Source organism: Eleutherodactylus coqui, chromosome 5 (assembly GCF_035609145.1).
Source record: "Eleutherodactylus coqui strain aEleCoq1 chromosome 5, aEleCoq1.hap1, whole genome shotgun sequence".
Classification (NCBI taxonomy): domain Eukaryota; kingdom Metazoa; phylum Chordata; class Amphibia; order Anura; family Eleutherodactylidae; genus Eleutherodactylus; species Eleutherodactylus coqui.
In genome coordinates, this window is record NC_089841.1 from 675001 (window position 1) to 694709 (window position 19709).

Below are 19709 nucleotides of genomic sequence, written 5' to 3' on the forward strand. Positions count from 1 at the left end.
ACATTACAGGGATCTTATAGTCCTGCTGTGTGTTGGGGTTATGTATCCTGTCTGCGGTCCGTACATGTCAGCAGGTCTTACAGCTCCTTACATTACAGGAATCTTATAGTCCTGCTGTGTGTTGGGGATCCGTATCCTGTCTGTGGTCCGTACATGTCAGCAGGTCTTACAGCTCCTTACATTACAGGGATCTTATAGTCCTGCTGTGTGTTGGGGTTATGTATCCTGTCTGCGGTCCGTACATGTCAGCAGGTCTTACAGCTCCTTACATTACAGGGATCTTATAGTCCTGCTGTGTGTTGGGGTTATGTATCCTGTCCGCAGTCCGTACATGTCAGCAGGTCTTACAGCTCCTTACATTACAGGGATCTTATAGCCCTGCTGTGTGTTGGGGATCTGTATACTGTCTGCGGTCCGTACATGTCAGCAGGTCTTACAGCTCCTTACATTATAGGGATCCTATAGTCCTGCTGTGTGTTGGGGTTATGTATCCTGTCTGCGGTCCGTACATGTCAGCAGGTCTTACAGCTCCTTACATTACAGGGATCTTATAGTCCTGCTGTGTGTTGGGGTTATGTATCCTGTCTGCGGTCCGTACATGTCAGCAGGTCTTACAGCTCCTTACATTACAGGGATCTTATAGTCCTGCTGTGTGTATATATGTATCCTGTCTGCGGTCCCTACATGTCAGCAGGTCTCACAGCTCCTTACATTACAGGGATCTTATAGTCCTGCTGTGTGTTGGGGATCTGTATCCTGTCTGCGGTCCGTACATGTCAGCAGGTCTTACAGCTCCTTACATGACAGGGATCTTATAGTCCTGCTGTGTGTTGGGGTTATGTATCCTGTCTGCGGTCCGTACATCTCAGCAGGTCTTACAGCTCCTTACATTACAGGGATGTTATAGTCCTGCTGTGTGTTGGGGTTATGTATCCTGTCTGCAGTCCGTACATGTCAGCAGGTCTTACAGCTCCTTACATTACAGGGATCTTATAGTCCTGCTGTGTGTATATATGTATCCTGTCCGCGGTCCGTACATGTCAGCAGGTCTTACAGCTCCTTACATTACAGGGATCTTATAGTCCTGCTGTGTGTTGGGGTTATGTATCCTGTCCGCTGTCCGTACTTGTCAGCAGGTCTCACAGCTCCTTACATTACAGGGATCTTATAGTCCTGCTGTGTGTTGGGGTTATGTATCCTGTCCGCGGTCCCTACATGTCAGCAGGTCTTACAGCTCCTTACCTTACAGGGATCTTATAGTCCTGCTGTGTTGGGGTTATGTATCCTGTCCGCGGTCCGTACATTTCAGCAGGTCTTACAGCTCCTTACATTACAGGGATCTTATAGTCCTGCTGTGTGTTGGGGTTATGTATCCTGTCGGCGGTCCGTACATGTCAGCAGGTCTTACAGCTCCTTACATTACAGGGATCTTATAGTCCTGCTGTGTGTTGGGGTTGTGTATCCTGTCGGCGGTCCGTGCATGTCAGCAGGTCTTACAACTCCTTACATTATAGGGATCCCATAGTCCTGCTGTGTGTTGGGGATCTGTATCCTGTCTGCGGTCCGTACATGTCAGCAGGTCTTACAGCTCCTTACATTACAGGGATCTTATAGTCCTGCTGTGTGTTGGGGTTATGTATTCTGTCTGCGGTCCATACATGTCAGCAGGTCTTACAGCTCCTTACATTACAGGGATCTTATAGTCCTGCTGTGTGTTGGGGTTATGTATCCTGTCGGCGGTCCATGCATGTTAGCAGGTCTTACAGCTTCTTACATTACAGGGATCTTATAGTCCTGCTGTGTGTTGGGGTTATGTATCCTGTCTGCGGTCCGTACATGTCAGCGGGTCTTACAGCTCCTTACATTACAGGGATCTTATAGTCCTGCTGTGTGTTGGGGTTATGTATCCTGTCTGCGGTCCGTACATGTCAGCGGGTCTTACAGCTCCTTACATTACAGGGATCTTATAGTCCTGCTGTGTGTATATATGTATCCTGTCTGCGGTCCGTACATGTGAGCAGGTCTTACAGCTCCTTACATTACTGGGACCTTATAGTCCTGCTGTGTGTTGGGGTTATGTATCCTGTCTGCGGTCCGTACATGTCAGCAGGTCTTACAGCTCCTTACATTACAGGGATCTTATAGTCCTGCTGTGTGTTGGGGTTATGTATCCTGTCTGCGGTCCGTACATGTCAGCAGGTCTTACAGCTCCTTACATTACAGGGATCTTATAGTCCTGCTGTGTGTTGGGGTTATGTATCCTGTCTGCGGTCCGTACATGTCAGCCGGTCTTACAGCTCCTTACATTACAGGGATCTTATAGTCCTGCTGTGTGTTGGGGTTATGTATCCTGTCTGCGGTCCGTACATGTCAGCAGGTCTTACAGCTCCTTACATTACAGGGATCTTATACTCCTGCTGTGTGTTGGGTTTATGTATCCTGTCTGTGGTCCGTACATGTCAGCAGGTCTTACAGCTCCTTACATTACAGGGATCTTATAGTCGTGCTGTGTGTTGGGGTTATGTATCCTGTCTGTGGTCCGTACATGTCAGCAGGTCTTACAGCTCCTTACATTACAGGGATCTTATAGTCCTGCTGTGTGTTGGGGTTTTGTATCCTGTCCGCGGTCCGTACATGTCAGCAGGTCTTACAGCTCCTTACATTACACGGATCTTATAGTCCTGCTGTGTGTTGGGGTTATGAATCCTGTCTGCGGTCCGTACATGTCAGCAGGTCTTACAGCTCCTTACATTACAGGGATCTTATAGTCCTGCTGTGTGTTGGGGTTATGTATTCTGTCGGCGGTCCGTACTGGTCAGCAGGTCTTACAGCTCCTTACATTACAGGGATCTTATAGTCCTGCTGTGTGTTGGGGATCCGTATCCTGTCTGCGGTCCGTACATGTCAGGAGGTCTTACAGCTCCTTACATTACTGGGATCTTATAGTCCTGCTGTGTGTTGGGGTTATGTATCCTGTCTGCGGTCCGTACATGTCAGCAGGTCTTACAGCTCCTTACATTACAGGAATCTTATAGTCCTGCTGTGTGTTGGGGTTATGTACCTTGTCTGTGGTCCATACATGTCAGCAGGTCTTACAACTCCTTACATTATAGGGATCCCATAGTCCTGCTGTGTGTTGGGGTTATGTATCCTGTCTGTGGTCCGTACATGTCAGCAGGTCTTACAGCTCCTAACATTACAGGGATAAGTTCCTTTTTGTGTGTCGGGGACAATGCACTCCTGATTATAAGGTTCCTCAGACTTGGGGATTGCCTGTAACATAGGAGGGGAGGTTCTGAGAATATGGTGGTCAGACGGTCATCCTTGTGTAGGGTATGGTGGAGGTTCTTTTTGGCTTTCCTTAGTACCTCTAGCTGTGGATTGTAGGTCACTACTAGAGGCACACAACTATTTCCTACCTTTTCTGTGTCTTGGAGTAGTTGATTCCTGGGTGTCCTGGTGGCTCTGGTGATTCCCCTGGGATCCCGGTGTCTCTGGTGATTCCTGGGTATCCCGGTGGCTCTGGTGATTTCTGGGTATCCTTGTGGCTCCGGTGATTTCTGGGTATCCTGGTGGCTCCGGTGATTTCTGGGTATCCTGGTGGCTCCGGTGATTTCTGGGTATCCTGGTGGCTCTGGTGATTTGGTCATCAGTTGAGGTGGGATGGTAGCCCTGATTTATAAATGTCCTTTTAAGATGGTATAGATGTTCCTCTCTGTCTGTTGGGTTGGAGCAGATCCGGCTGTATCTGATGGCCAGGCTGTAGACGATGGACTTTTTGATGTGTTTCGGATGGGAACTGTCCAATCTGAAGTATGTAAGCTGATGAATCGGTTTCCAGTATAGGGATGTCTTTAGTGAGTTGTTTGAGATTTTTATGGTGTCCAAAAAGTTGATTTCTGTATGCGAGTAGCTTAATGTGAGGTTTATGGTGGGGTGGAATGCATTCAATCTTTCATGGAATTTTATTAGTTCGTGTTCGGTGTTGGTCCAGATGATCATGATGTCATCAATGTAGCGGAAGTAAGCCAATGGTTTGTTGGAGGCGAGGAAGTCACTCTCCAGTTCTGCCATGAAAAGATTGGCATATTGTGGTGCCATTTTACTGCCCATGGTGGTTCCGGCGAGTTGCAGAAATATCTCTTTGCCAAAGGAGAAATAATTGTGTGCGAGTATAAATCTTGTGAGTTGTAACACCGACTCAGAGGCTACCCCAGTGGCCTCAAGGAGTGCCTGGCAGGTGGTCAGTCCATTTTCACGTGGGATGTTGGAATATAAGGATTCCACATCCATGGTGGCGAGGATGGCGCCATGTGGAAGAGGACTTATGGTTGATAGTTTCTTCAATAGGTCCATGTTGTCCTGCAAGTAGCTGGTTGTATTCCTCACCAGTGGTTTGATGGCACCTTCTACCCATCCTGAGAGTCCTTCATTGAGGCTTCCCACACCTGAGATTATTGGCCTTTCTGGGTTGCCAGCTTTGTGTAGTTTGGAAAGCATATAGAATACACCAACCTGGGGGTTCATCAAGTCCAAACGTTTTGTTCAGATAGGCTTCTCATGACCCTTCTCAATTTCCTCAAATATTTGTGAGTTCAGTCTTGATCCAGTTTGGTGTATTATCTGGTGTCTGGGATTTTCAAGTCACAGACACAACATATGAAACTTACTACACAAAAAGGCAATTTCAAATCTCTATGTCATAGAATAATTTGGGAGAACATGTTTATAACCATCCTTGATGCTCTCAAGACTGAAATGAACCTCGGAGGGGGCTTCTTGCATCAGTGGAGAATATGAGAGCTCTATAGTAGAGATAACACGCTGGCCTGGTGACCCCCAACACCAACTTAGAGACCATAAAACTTTCACATCCTGCATCAGTGGACTAATTAAGTATTTACTCCTCTCTTCATCCTGCTCTGGAAGCTACTATAACATCATGTATTTTTGTTGGCCATTAAAGGGTCTCACATCTACAAGATTACTGAGTTTCTCTTGCCGAGAACAATCACACTTAGGGTGGTAGACATGTGTGTAATTCTACTTCCTATGTGCAGCTTTTAGTGGTGATTATAGGTGGCACATGTGGCATTGATGGCCTGACCCACTACCTGACAGCCACCTACCTGGTTGCTACTTACCAGAGAGTAGTTTAGCTCCACCCTGAACTCTTCCTTACAGCGCTGGATCAGGTTCTTCTGGAAAGTACGGTATTCGGGGTTCTGAGGCTCATGGTACGAGATCACCAGGACTGTCTAAAGGAGGTAAGCAAAGGGCGGTGGGTGGGGCTGTGACTACAGGGGAAGGACAATATATATTAGTGAATATAGACAGACTACGGAGTGAGCAGAGGCCTTGTCATGACATGTCGCTGGCAGCCCCAAGTACTCAGGACTCTTTAATCAGCCACACATTGAAAAGGTCAATGATGATTTGCAATGGCGGATTGCTAAAATCTGATCCATTCTGTCCGTAAAAACGGTTAGCTGTCATGTGCTGCTCATCATGACCAGGAGCAGCAGTGAGCGACGGTCAGTATGACACTGTACACCTGAGTCTCCTTATCAGTAGCATGAGTCATAGAAACGCTGCTGCCTATCAAACACTGACATGGAAATGGAGAGCAGCCATATGATGAGCTGCAGCGAATGCTATATGTTTATAGACCGACCAGAGCAAAAGCCAAACTTCACCGGCCAGAAATGTAAGCGTGTGTCTCCACTGGAGGAAAAGGTGCAGAGTCTTCAGGAGAGAATAGCTACATTGTAACTCATTAAGGAAGAGGAGGATTTCCTTGACAGAGTAGAAGAAAGTCTTCAAAATATGGAAGAAAAAGAAATGTCCAGCGTACCTGTAGAAGCCGAGTAATGGAAGCATGTGGCCCCAAGAAGCAGGAGGATCAGGAGTCAGCCAGCACCCATACTGCTTGGGAACAGGTACTAGGTTCTCATGCAGGGGGGCTGGTACTGGTTCCTGAGCAGAAGGAGAAAGAGGTACAACAAGAAATGACTCTACCCACAAAGAACAGAGCAGAGGAGAAAGAGGTGCAGCAAGAAATGACTCTACCCACAAAGAACAGAGGAGAAAGAGGTACAGCAAGAAATGACTCTACCCACAAAGAACAGAGGAGAAAGAGGTCCAGCAAGAAATGACTCTACCCACAAAGAGCAGAGGAAAAAGAGGTACGGCAAGAAATGACTCTACCCACAAAGAGCAGAGGAGAGGAGAAAGAGGTACAGCAAGAAATGACTAACGACAACAAAGAACAGAGCAGAAATAGGTCCAGCAAGAAATGACTCTACCCACAAAGAACAGAGCAGAGGAGAAAGAGGTACAGCAAGAAATGACTAACGACAACAAAGAACAGAGCAGAAATAGGTACAGCGAGAAATGACTCTACCCACAAAGAACAGAGGAGAGAAAGAGGTACAGCAAGAAATGACTCTACCCACAAAGAGCAGAGGAGAAAGAGGTACAGCAAGAAATGACTCTACCCACAAAGAGCAGAGGAGAAAGAGGTACAGCAAGAAATGACTCTACCCACAAAGAACAGAGGAGAAAGAGGTACAGCAAGAAATGACTAACGACAACAAAGAACAGAGCAGAAATAGGTACAGCGAGAAATGACTCTACCCACAAAGAACAGAGGAGAGAAAGAGGTGCAGCAAGAAATGACTCTACCCACAAAGAGCAGAGGAGAAAGAGGTACAGCAAGAAATGACTCTACCCACAAAGAACAGAGGTGAAAGAGGTACAGCAAGAAATGACTCTACCCACAAAGAACAGAGCAGAGGAGAAAGAGGTACAGCAAGAAATGACTCTACCCACAAAGAACAGATAAGAGGAGAAAGAGGTACAGCGAGAAATGACTCTACCCACAAAGAACAGAGGAGAAAGAGGTGCAGCAAGAAATGACTCTACCCACAAAGAGCAGAGGAGAAAGAGGTACAGCGAGAAATGACTCTACCCACAAAGAACAGAGGAGAGGAGAAAGAGGTACAGCGAGAAATGACTAACGACAACAAAGAGCAGAGGAGAGGAGAAAGAGGTAGAGCAAGAAATGACTAACGGCAACAAAGAACAGAGGAGAAAGAGGTCCAGCAAGAAATGACTTTACCCACAAAGAACAGAGGAGAAAGAGGTCCAGCAAGAAATGACTCTACCCACAAAGAACAGAGGAGAAAGAGGTACAGCAAGAAATGACTCTACCCACAAAGAACAGAGGAGAAAGAGGTCCAACAAGAAATGACTCTACCCACAAAGAACAAAGCCGAGGAGAAAGAGGTACAGCAAGAAATGACTCTACCCACAAAGAACAGAGGAGAAAGAGGTACAGCAAGAAATGACTCTACCAACAAAGAACAGAGGAGACGAGAAAGAGGTGCAGCAAGAAATGACTCTACCCACAAAGAGCAGAGGAGAAAGAGGTACAGCAAGAAATGACTCTACCCACAAAGAGCAGAGGAGAAAGAGGTACAGCAAGAAATGACTCTACCCACAAACACCAGAGGAGAAAGAGGTACAGCAAGAAATGACTCTACCAACAAAGAACAGAGGAGACGAGAAAGAGGTGCAGCAAGAAATGACTCTACCCACAAAGAGCAGAGGAGAAAGAGGTACAGCAAGAAATGACTCTACCCACAAAGAGCAGAGGAGAAAGAGGTACAGCAAGAAATAACTCTACCCACAAAGAACAGAGGAGAGGAGAAAATGGTACAGCAAGAAATGACTCTACCCACAAAGAACAGAGGAGAAAGGGGTACAGCAAGAAATGACTCTACCCACAAAGAGGAGAGGAGAGGAGAAAGAGGTACAGCAAGAAATGACTATACCCACAAAGAACAGAGGAGAGGAGAAAGAGGTACAGCAAGAAATGATTCTACCCACAAAGAACAGAGGAGAAAGAGGTACAGCAAGAAATGACTCTACCCACAAAGAGCAGAGGAGAGGAGAAAGAGGTACAGCAAGAAATGACTCTACCCACAAAGAGCAGAGGAGAAAGAGGTACAGCAAGAAATGACTCTACCCACAAAGAGCAGAGGAGAAAGAGGTGCAGCAAGAAATGACTCTACCCACAAACACCAGAGGAGAAAGAGGTCCAGCAAGAAATGACTCTACCCACAAAGAACAGAGGAGAGGAGAAAGAGGTACAGCAAGAAATGACTCTACCCACAAAGAACAGAGGAGAAAGGGGTACAGCAAGAAATGACTACCCGCAAAGAACAGAGGAGAAAGAGGGACAGCAAGAAATGACTCTACCCACAAAGAGCAGAGGAGAAAGAGGTGCAGCAAGAAATGACTCTACCCACAAAGAGCAGAGGAGAAAGAGGTACACCAAGAAATGACTCTACCCACAAAGAACAGAGGTGAAAGAGGTACAGCAAGAAATGACTCTACCCACAAAGTACAGATAAGAGGAGAAAGAGGTACAGCAAGAAATGACTCTACCCACAAAGAACAGAGGAGAAAGAGGTGCAGCAAGAAATGACTCTACCCACAAAGAGCAGAGGAGAAAGAGGTACAGCGAGAAATGACTCTACCCACAAAGAACAGAGGAGAGGAGAAAGAGGTACAGCGAGAAATGACTAACGACAACAAAGAGCAGAGGAGAGGAGAAAGAGGTAGAGCAAGAAATGACTAACGGCAACAAAGAACAGAGGAGAAAGAGGTCCAGCAAGAAATGACTCTACCCACAAAGAACAGAGGAGAAAGAGGTCCAGCAAGAAATGACTCTACCCACAAAGAACAGAGGAGAAAGAGGTACAGCAAGAAATGACTCTACCCACAAAGAACAGAGGAGAAAGAGGTCCAACAAGAAATGACTCTACCCACAAAGAACAAAGCCGAGGAGAAAGAGGTACAGCAAGAAATGACTCTACCCACAAAGAACAGAGGAGAAAGAGGTACAGCAAGAAATGACTCTACCAACAAAGAACAGAGGAGACGAGAAAGAGGTGCAGCAAGAAATGACTCTACCCACAAAGAGCAGAGGAGAAAGAGGTACAGCAAGAAATGACTCTACCCACAAAGAGCAGAGGAGAAAGAGGTACAGCAAGAAATGACTCTACCCACAAACACCAGAGGAGAAAGAGGTACAGCAAGAAATGACTCTACCAACAAAGAACAGAGGAGACGAGAAAGAGGTGCAGCAAGAAATGACTCTACCCACAAAGAGCAGAGGAGAAAGAGGTACAGCAAGAAATGACTCTACCCACAAAGAGCAGAGGAGAAAGAGGTACAGCAAGAAATAACTCTACCCACAAAGAACAGAGGAGAGGAGAAAATGGTACAGCAAGAAATGACTCTACCCACAAAGAACAGAGAAGAAAGGGGTACAGCAAGAAATGAATCTACCCACAAAGAGGAGAGGAAGGGAGAGGAGAAAGAGGTACAGCAAGAAATGACTATACCCACAAAGAACAGAGGAGAGGAGAAAGAGGTACAGCAAGAAATGACTATACCCACAAAGAACAGAGGAGAGGAGAAAGAGGTACAGCAAGAAATGATTCTACCCACAAAGAACAGAGGAGAAAGAGGTACAGCAAGAAATGACTCTACCCACAAAGAGCAGAGGAGAGGAGAAAGAGGTACAGCAAGAAATGACTCTACCCACAAAGAGCAGAGGAGAAAGAGGTACAGCAAGAAATGACTCTACCCACAAAGAGCAGAGGAGAAAGAGGTGCAGCAAGAAATGACTCTACCCACAAACACCAGAGGAGAAAGAGGTCCAGCAAGAAATGACTCTACCCACAAAGAACAGAGGAGAGGAGAAAGAGGTACAGCAAGAAATGACTCTACCCACAAAGAACAGAGGAGAAAGGGGTACAGCAAGAAATGACTACCCGCAAAGAACAGAGGAGAAAGAGGGACAGCAAGAAATGACTCTACCCACAAAGAACAGAGGAGAGGAGAAAGAGGTACAGCAAGAAATGACTCTACCCACAAAGAGGAGAGGAGAAAGAGGTACAGCAAGAAATGACTCTACCCACAAAGAGCAGAGGAGAAGGAGGTACAGCAAGAAATGACTCTACCCACAAAGAGCAGAGGAGAAAGAGGTCCAGCAAGAAATGACTCTACCCACAAAGAGCAGAGGAGAAAGAGGTCCAGCAAGAAATGACTCTACTCACAAATAACAGAGGAGAGGAGAAAGAGGTACAGCAAGAAATGACTCTACCCACAAAGAACAGAGGAGAGGAGAAAGAGGTACAGCAAGAAATGACTCTACCCACAAAGAACAGAGGAGAAAGAGGTACAGCAAGAAATGACTCTACCCACAAAGAGCAGAGGAGAAAGAGGTACATCAAGAAATGACTCTGCCCACAAAGAACAGAGGAGAAATAGGTGCAGCAAGAAATGACTCTGCCCACAAAGAGCAGAGGACAGGAGAAAAAGGTCCAGCAAGAAATGACTCTACCCACAAAGAGCAGAGGACAGGAGAAAGAGGTACAGCAAGAAATGACTCTACCCACAAAGAACAGAGGAGAAAGAGGTACAGCAAGAAATGACTCTACCCACAAAGAACAGAGCAGAGGAGAAAGAGGTACAGCAAACAATGACTCTACCCACAAAGAACAGAGGAGAAAGAGGTACAGCAAGAAATGACTCTACCCACAAAGAGCAGAGGAGAAAGAGGTACCACAAGAAATGACTCTACCCACAAAGAACAGAGGAGAAAGAGGTACAGCAAGAAATGACTCTATCCACAAAGAACAGAGGAGAAAGAGGTACTGCAAGAAATGACTCTACCTACAAAAAACAGAGCAGAGGAGAAAGAGGTATAGCAAGAAATGACTCTACCCACAAAGAACAAAACAGAGGAGAAAGAGGTACAGCAAGAAATGACTCTACCCACAAAGAGGAGAAGAGGAGAAAGAGGTACAGCAAGAAATGACTCCACCCACAAAGAGCAGAGGACAGGAGAAATAGGTGCAGCAAGAAATGACTCTACCCACAAAGAGCAGAGAAGAAAGGTACAGCGAGAAATAACTCTACCCAAAAAGCGCAGAGGAGAAAGAGGGACAGCAAGAAATGACTCTGCCCACAAAGACCAGAGGAGAAAAAGGTACAGCAAGAAATGACTCTACCCAGAAAGAGCAGAGGAGAAAGAGGTCCAGCAAAAAATGACTCTACCCTCAAAGAGCAGAGGAGAAAGAGGTACAGCAAGAAATGACTCTACCCACAAAGAACAGAGCAGAGGAGAAAGAGGTACAGCAAGAAATGACTCTACCCACAAAGAACAGATAAGAGGAGAAAGAGGTACAGCAAGAAATGACTCTACCCACAAAGAGCAGAGGAAAAAGAGGTACAGCAAGAAATGACTCTACCCACAAAGAACAGAGGAGAAAGAGGTACAGCAAGAAATGACTCTACCTACAAAAAACAGAGCAGAGGAGAAAGAGGTGCAGCAAGAAATGACTCTACCCACAAAGAGCAGAGGAGAAAGAGGTACAGCAAGAAATGACTCTACCCACAAAGAGCAGAGGAGAAAGAGGTACAGCAAGAAATGACTCTACCCACAAACACCAGAGGAGAAAGAGGTACAGCAAGAAATGACTCTACCAACAAAGAACAGAGGAGACGAGAAAGAGGTGCAGCAAGAAATGACTCTACCCACAAAGAGCAGAGGAGAAAGAGGTACAGCAAGAAATGACTCTACCCACAAAGAGCAGAGGAGAAAGAGGTACAGCAAGAAATAACTCTACCCACAAAGAACAGAGGAGAGGAGAAAATGGTACAGCAAGAAATGACTCTACCCACAAAGAACAGAGGAGAAAGAGGTACAGCAAGAAATGACTCTACCTACAAAAAACAGAGCAGAGGAGAAAGAGGTATAGCAAGAAATGACTCTACCCACAAAGAACAAAACAGAGGAGAAAGAGGTACAGCAAGAAATGACTCTACCCACAAAGAGGAGAAGAGGAGAAAGAGGTCCAGCAAGAAATGACTCCACCCACAAAGAGCAGAGGACAGGAGAAATAGGTGCAGCAAGAAATGACTCTACCCACAAAGAGCAGAGAAGAAAGGTACAGCGAGAAATAACTCTACCCAAAAAGCGCAGAGGAGAAAGAGGTCCAGCAAGAAATGACTCTGCCCACAAAGACCAGAGGAGAAAAAGGTACAGCAAGAAATGACTCTACCCAGAAAGAGCAGAGGAGAAAGAGGTCCAGCAAAAAATGACTCTACCCTCAAAGAGCAGAGGAGAAAGAGGTACAGCAAGAAATGACTCTACCCACAAAGAACAGAGCAGAGGAGAAAGAGGTACAGCAAGAAATGACTCTACCCACAAAGAACAGATAAGAGGAGAAAGAGGTACAGCAAGAAATGACTCTACCCACAAAGAGCAGAGGAAAAAGAGGTACAGCAAGAAATGACTCTACCCACAAAGAGCAGAGGAGAAAGAGGTACAGCGAGAAATGACTCTACCCACAAAGAACAGAGGAGAGGAGAAAGAGGTACAGCGAGAAATGACTAACGACAACAAAGAGCAGAGGAGAGGAGAAAGAGGTAGAGCAAGAAATGACTAACGGCAACAAAGAACAGAGGAGAAAGAGGTCCAGCAAGAAATGACTCTACCCACAAAGAGCAGAGGAGAAAGAGGTACAGCAAGAAATGACTCTACCCACAAAGAACAGAGGAGAGGAGAAAGAGGTACAGCGAGAAATGACTAACGACAACAAAGAGCAGAGGAGAGGAGAAAGAGGTAGAGCAAGAAATGACTAACGGCAACAAAGAACAGAGGAGAAAGAGGTACAGCAATAAATGACTCTACCCACAAAGAACAGAGGAGAAAGAGGTCCAGCAAGAAATGACTCTACCCACAAAGAACAGAGGAGAAAGAGGTACAGCAAGAAATGACTCTACCCACAAAGAACAGAGGAGAAATAGGTGCAGCAAGAAATGACTACCCACAAAGAGCAGAGGAGAAAGAGGTACAGCAAGAAATGACTCTACCCACAAAGAGCAGAGGAGAAAGAGGTGCAGCAAGAAATGACTCTACCCACAAAGAGCAGAGGAGAAAGAGGTACAGCAAGAAATGACTCTACCCACAAAGAATAGAGGAGAAAGAGGTCCAGCAAGAAAGGACTATAGCCACAAAGAGCAGAGGAGAGGAGAAAGAGGTACAGCAAGAAATGACTCTACCCACAAAGAACAGAGGAGAAAGAGGGACAGCAAGAAATGACTCTACCCACAAAGAGGAGAGGAGAAAGAGGTACAGCAAGAAATGACTCTACCCACAAAGAATAGAGGAGAAAGAGGTACAGCAAGAAAGGACTATAGCCACAAAGAGCAGAGCGGAGGAGAAAGAGGTACAGCAAGAAATGACTCTACCCACAAAGAGGAGAGGAGAGGAGAAAGAGGTACAGCAAGAAATGACTCTACCCACAAAGAATAGAGGAGAAAGAGGTACAGCAAGAAAGGACTATAGCCACAAAGAGCAGAGCGGAGGAGAAAGAGGTACAGCAAGAAATGACTCTACCAACAAAGAGCAGAGGAGAAAGAGGTACAGCAAGAAATGACTCTACCCACAAAGAACAGAGGAGAAAGAGGTACAGCAAGAAATGACTCTACCCACAAAGATCAGAGCAGAGGAGAAAGAGGTGCAGCAAGAAATGACTCTACCCACAAAGAACAGAGGAGAAAGAGGTCCAGCAAGAAATGACTCTACCAACAAAGAGCAGAGGAGAAAGAGGTGCAGCAAGAAATGACTCTACCCACAAAGAACAGAGGAGAGGAGAAAGAGGTACAACAAGAAATGACTAACGGCAACAAAGAACAGAGGAGAAAGGGGTACAGCAAGAAATGACTCTACCCACAAAGAACAGAGGAGAGGAGAAAGAGGTACAGCAAGAAATGACTCTACCCACAAAGAGGAGAAGAGGAGAAAGAGGTCCAGCAAGAAAAGACTCTACCCACAAAGAGCAGAGGAGAAAGAGGTACAGCAAGAAATGACTAACAGCAACAAAGAACAGAGTACAAAGAGGTACAGCAAGAAATGACTCTACCCACAAAGAACAGAGGAGAAAGAGATACAGCAAGAAATGACTATACCCACAAAGAGCAGAGGAGAAAGAGGTAGAGCAAGAAATGACTCTACCAGCAAAGAACAGAGGAGATAGAGGTACAGCAAGAAATGACTCTACCCACAAAGAACAGAGGAGAAAGGTCCAGCAAGAAATGACTCTACCGACAAAGAGCAGAGGAGAAAGAGGTACAGCAAGAAATGACTCTACCCACAAAGAGCAGAGGAGAAAGAGGTACAGCAAGAAATGACTCTACCCACAAAGAGGAGAGGAGTAAGAGGTAGAGCAAGAAATGACTCTACCCACAAAGAGGAGAGGAGAAAGAGGTACAACAAGAAATGACTCTACCCACAAAGAGCAGAGGAGAAAGAGGTACAGCAAGAAATGACTCTACCCACAAAGAGCAGAGGAGAAAGAGGTACAGCAAGAAATGACTCTACCCACAAAGAGGAGAAGAGGAGAAAGAGGTGCAGCAAGAAATGACTCTACCCTCAAAGAACAAAGGAGAAAGAGGTACAGCAAGAAATGACTCTACCCACAAATAGCAGAGGAGAAAGAGGTACAGCAAGAAATGACTCTACCCACAAAGAGCAGAGAAGAGGAGAAAGAGGTACAGCAAGAAATGACTCTACCAACAAAGAACAGGGGAGAAGGAGGTACAGCAAGAAATGACTCTACCCACAAAGCGGAGAGGAGAAAGAGGTACAGCAAGAAATGACTCTACCCACAAAGAGCAGAGGAGAAGGAGGTACAGCAAGAAATGACTCTACCCTCAAAGAACAGGGGAAAAAGAGGTACAGCAAGAAATGACTCTACCCACAAATAGCAGAGGAGAAAGAGGTCCAGCAAGAAATGACTCTACCCACAAAGAGCAGAGAAGAGGAGAAAGAGGTACAGCAAGAAATGACTCTACCCACAAATAGCAGAGGAGAAAGAGGTACAGCAAGAAATGACTCTACCCACAAAGAGCAGAGGAGAAAGAGGTACAGCAAGAAATGACTATACCCACAAAGAGCAGAGGAGAAAGAGGTAGAGCAAGAAATGACTCTACCAACAAAGAACAGAGGAGATAGAGGTACAGCAAGAAATGACTCTACCCACAAAGAACAGAGGAGAAAGGTCCAGCAAGAAATGACTCTACCGACAAAGAGCAGAGGAGAAAGAGGTACAGCAAGAAATGACTCTACCCACAAAGAACAGAGAAGAGGAGAAAGAGGTACAGCAAGAAATGACTCTACCCACAAAGAGCAGAGGAGAAAGGGGTACAGCAAGAAATGACTCTATCCACAAAGAACAGAGGAGAAAGAGGTACAGCAAGAAATGACTCTACCCACAAAGAACAGAGAAGAAGGAGGTACAGCAAGAAATGACTCTACCCACAAAGCGGAGAGGAGAAAGAGGTCCAGCAAGAAATGACTCTACCCACAAAGAGCAGAGAAGAGGAGAAAGAGGTACAGCAAGAAATGACTCTACCCACAAAGAACAGAGCAGAGGAGAAAGAGGTACAGCAAGAAATGACTCTACCCACAAATAGCAGAGGAGAAAGAGGTACAGCAAGAAATGACTCTACCCACAAAGAGCAGAGGAGAAGGAGGTACAGCAAGAAATGACTCTACCCACAAAGAACAGAGGAGAAAGAGGTCCAGCAAGAAATGACTTTACCCACAAAGAACAGAGCAGAGGAGAAAGAGGTACAGCAAGAAATGACTCTACCCACAAAGAGCAGAGGAGAAAGAGGTGCAGCAAGAAATGTCTCTACCCACAAAGAGGAGAGGAGAAAGAGGTACAGCAAGAAATGACTCTACCCACAAAGAACAGAGGAGAAAGAGGTCCAACAAGAAATGACTCTACCCACAAAGAACAAAGCCGAGGAGAAAGAGGTACAGCAAGAAATGACTCTACCCACAAAGAACAGAGGAGAAAGAGGTACAGCAAGAAATGACTCTACCAACAAAGAACAGAGGAGACGAGAAAGAGGTGCAGCAAGAAATGACTCTACCCACAAAGAGCAGAGGAGAAAGAGGTACAGCAAGAAATGACTCTACCCACAAAGAGCAGAGGAGAAAGAGGTACAGCAAGAAATGACTCTACCCACAAAGAGCAGAGGAGAAGAGAAAGAGGTACAGCAAGAAATGACTCTACCCACAAAGAACAGAGGAGAAAGGGGTACAGCAAGAAATGAATCTACCCACAAAGAGGAGAGGAGAGGAGAGGAGAAAGAGGTACAGCAAGAAATGACTATACCCACAAAGAACAGAGGACAGGAGAAAGAGGTACAGCAAGAAATGATTCTACCCACAAAGAACAGAGGAGAAAGAGGTACAGCAAGGAATGACTCTACCCACAAAGAGCAGAGGAGAGGAGAAAGAGGTACAGCAAGAAATGACTCTACCCACAAAGAGCAGAGGAGAAAGAGGTACAGCAAGAAATGACTCTACTCACAAATAACAGAGGAGAGGAGAAAGAGGTACAGCAAGAAATGACTCTACCCACAAAGAACAGAGGAGAAAGAGGTCCAGCAAGAAATGACTCTACCCACAAAGAACAGAGGAGAGGAGAAAGAGGTACAGCAAGAAATGACTCTACTCACAAAGAACAGAGGAGAAAGGGGTACAGCAAGAAATGACTACCCGCAAAGAACAGAGGAGAAAGAGGGACAGCAAGAAATGACTCTACCCACAAAGAACAGAGGAGAGGAGAAAGAGGTACAGCAAGAAATGACTCTACCCACAAAGAGGAGAGGAGAAAGAGGTACAGCAAGAAATGACTCTACCCACAAAGAGCAGAGGAGAAAGAGGTACAGTAAGAAATTACTCTACCCACAAACAACAGAGGAGAAGGAGGTACAGCAAGAAATGACTCCACCCACAAAGAGCAGAGGAGAAAGAGGTCCAGCAAGAAATGACTCTACCCACAAAGAGCAGAGGAGAAAGAGGTCCAGCAAGAAATGACTCTACTCACAAATAACAGAGGAGAGGAGAAAGAGGTACAGCAAGAAATGACTCTACCCACAAAGAACAGAGGAGAGGAGAAAGAGGTACAGCAAGAAATGACTCTACCCACAAAGAACAGAGGAGAAAGAGGTACATCAAGAAATGACTCTACCCACAAAGAACAGAGGAGAAATAGGTGCAGCAAGAAATGACTCTGCCCACAAAGAGCAGAGGAGAGGAGAAAAAGGTCCAGCAAGAAATGACTCTACCCACAAAGAGCAGAGGACAGGAGAAAGAGGTACAGCAAGAAATGACTCTACCCACAAAGAACAGAGCAGAGGAGAAAGAGGTACAGCAAACAATGACTCTACCCACAAAGAACAGAGGAGAAAGAGGTACAGCAAGAAATGACTCTACCCACAAAGAGCAGAGGAGAAAGAGGTACCACAAGAAATGACTCTACCCACAAAGAACAGAGGAGAGAGAGGTACAGCAAGAAATGACTCTACCCACAAAGAACAGAGGAGAAAGAGGTACAGCAAGAAATGACTCTACCCACAAAGAACAGAGGAGAAAGAGGTACAGCAAGAAATGACTCTACCTACAAAAAACAGAGCAGAGGAGAAAGAGGTATAGCAAGAAATGACTCTACCCACAAAGAACAAAACAGAGGAGAAAGAGGTCCAGCAAGAAATGACTCTACCCACAAAGAGGAGAAGAGGAGAAAGAGGTACAGCAAGAAATGACTCCACCCACAAAGAGCAGAGGACAGGAGAAATAGGTGCAGCAAGAAATGACTCTACCCACAAAGAGCAGAGAAGAAAGGTACAGCGAGAAATAACTCTACCCAAAAAGCGCAGAGGAGAAAGAGGTCCAGCAAGAAATGACTCTGCCCACAAAGACCAGAGGAGAAAAAGGTACAGCAAGAAATGACTCTACCCAGAAAGAGCAGAGGAGAAAGAGGTCCAGCAAAAAATGACTCTACCCTCAAAGAGCAGAGGAGAAAGAGGTACAGCAAGAAATGACTCTACCCACAAAGAACAGAGCAGAGGAGAAAGAGGTACAGCAAGAAATGACTCTACCCACAAAGAACAGATAAGAGGAGAAAGAGGTACAGCAAGAAATGACTCTACCCACAAAGAGCAGAGGAAAAAGAGGTACAGCAAGAAATGACTCTACCCACAAAGAGCAGAGGAGAAAGAGGTACAGCGAGAAATGACTCTACCCACAAAGAACAGAGGAGAGGAGAAAGAGGTACAGCGAGAAATGACTAACGACAACAAAGAGCAGAGGAGAGGAGAAAGAGGTAGAGCAAGAAATGACTAACGGCAACAAAGAACAGAGGAGAAAGAGGTCCAGCAAGAAATGACTCTACCCACAAAGAGCAGAGGAGAAAGAGGTACAGCAAGAAATGACTCTACCCACAAAGAACAGAGGAGAGGAGAAAGAGGTACAGCGAGAAATGACTAACGACAACAAAGAGCAGAGGAGAGGAGAAAGAGGTAGAGCAAGAAATGACTAACGGCAACAAAGAACAGAGGAGAAAGAGGTACAGCAATAAATGACTCTACCCACAAAGAACAGAGGAGAAAGAGGTCCAGCAAGAAATGACTCTACCCACAAAGAACAGAGGAGAAAGAGGTACAGCAAGAAATGACTCTACCCACAAAGAACAGAGGAGAAATAGGTGCAGCAAGAAATGACTACCCACAAAGAGCAGAGGAGAAAGAGGTACAGCAAGAAATGACTCTACCCACAAAGAATAGAGGAGAAAGAGGTCCAGCAAGAAAGGACTATAGCCACAAAGAGCAGAGGAGAGGAGAAAGAGGTACAGCAAGAAATGACTCTACCCACAAAGAACAGAGGAGAAAGAGGGACAGCAAGAAATGACTCTACCCACAAAGAGGAGAGGAGAAAGAGGTACAGCAAGAAATGACTCTACCCACAAAGAATAGAGGAGAAAGAGGTACAGCAAGAAAGGACTATAGCCACAAAGAGCAGAGCGGAGGAGAAAGAGGTACAGCAAGAAATGACTCTACCCACAAAGAGGAGAGGAGAGGAGAAAGAGGTACAGCAAGAAATGACTCTACCCACAAAGAATAGAGGAGAAAGAGGTACAGCAAGAAAGGACTATAGCCACAAAGAGCAGAGCGGAGGAGAAAGAGGTACAGCAAGAAATGACTCTACCAACAAAGAGCAGAGGAGAAAGAGGTACAGCAAGAAATGACTCTACCCACAAAGAACAGAGGAGAAAGAGGTACAGCAAGAAATGACTCTACCCACAAAGATCAGAGCAGAGGAGAAAGAGGTGCAGCAAGAAATGACTCTACCCACAAAGAACAGAGGAGAAAGAGGTCCAGCAAGAAATGACTCTACCAACAAAGAGCAGAGGAGAAAGAGGTGCAGCAAGAAATGACTCTACCCACAAAGAACAGAGGAGAGGAGAAAGAGGTACAACAAGAAATGACTAACGGCAACAAAGAACAGAGGAGAAAGGGGTACAGCAAGAAATGACTCTACCCACAAAGAACAGAGGAGAGGAGAAAGAGGTACAGCAAGAAATGACTCTACCCACAAAGAGGAGAAGAGGAGAAAGAGGTCCAGCAAGAAAAGACTCTACCCACAAAGAGCAGAGGAGAAAGAGGTACAGCAAGAAATGACTAACAGCAACAAAGAACAGAGTACAAAGAGGTACAGCAAGAAATGACTCTACCCACAAAGAACAGAGGAGAAAGAGATACAGCAAGAAATG

At 45.6% G+C, this 19709-nt stretch overlaps 1 protein-coding gene across 2 annotated transcripts in view; it reads right to left on the reverse strand.

The window, feature by feature from the left end:
• The window catches only part of NPR2 (natriuretic peptide receptor 2), a 234070-nt gene that overhangs the window by 143711 nt on the left and 70650 nt on the right, over positions 1-19709 (reverse strand). For both annotated transcript variants that reach the window (XM_066602181.1, XM_066602180.1), the window contains exon 3: positions 5145-5258. In XM_066602181.1, the coding sequence (XP_066458278.1) occupies positions 5145-5258 (114 nt within the window). The remainder of the gene's footprint in view (positions 1-5144; positions 5259-19709) is intronic.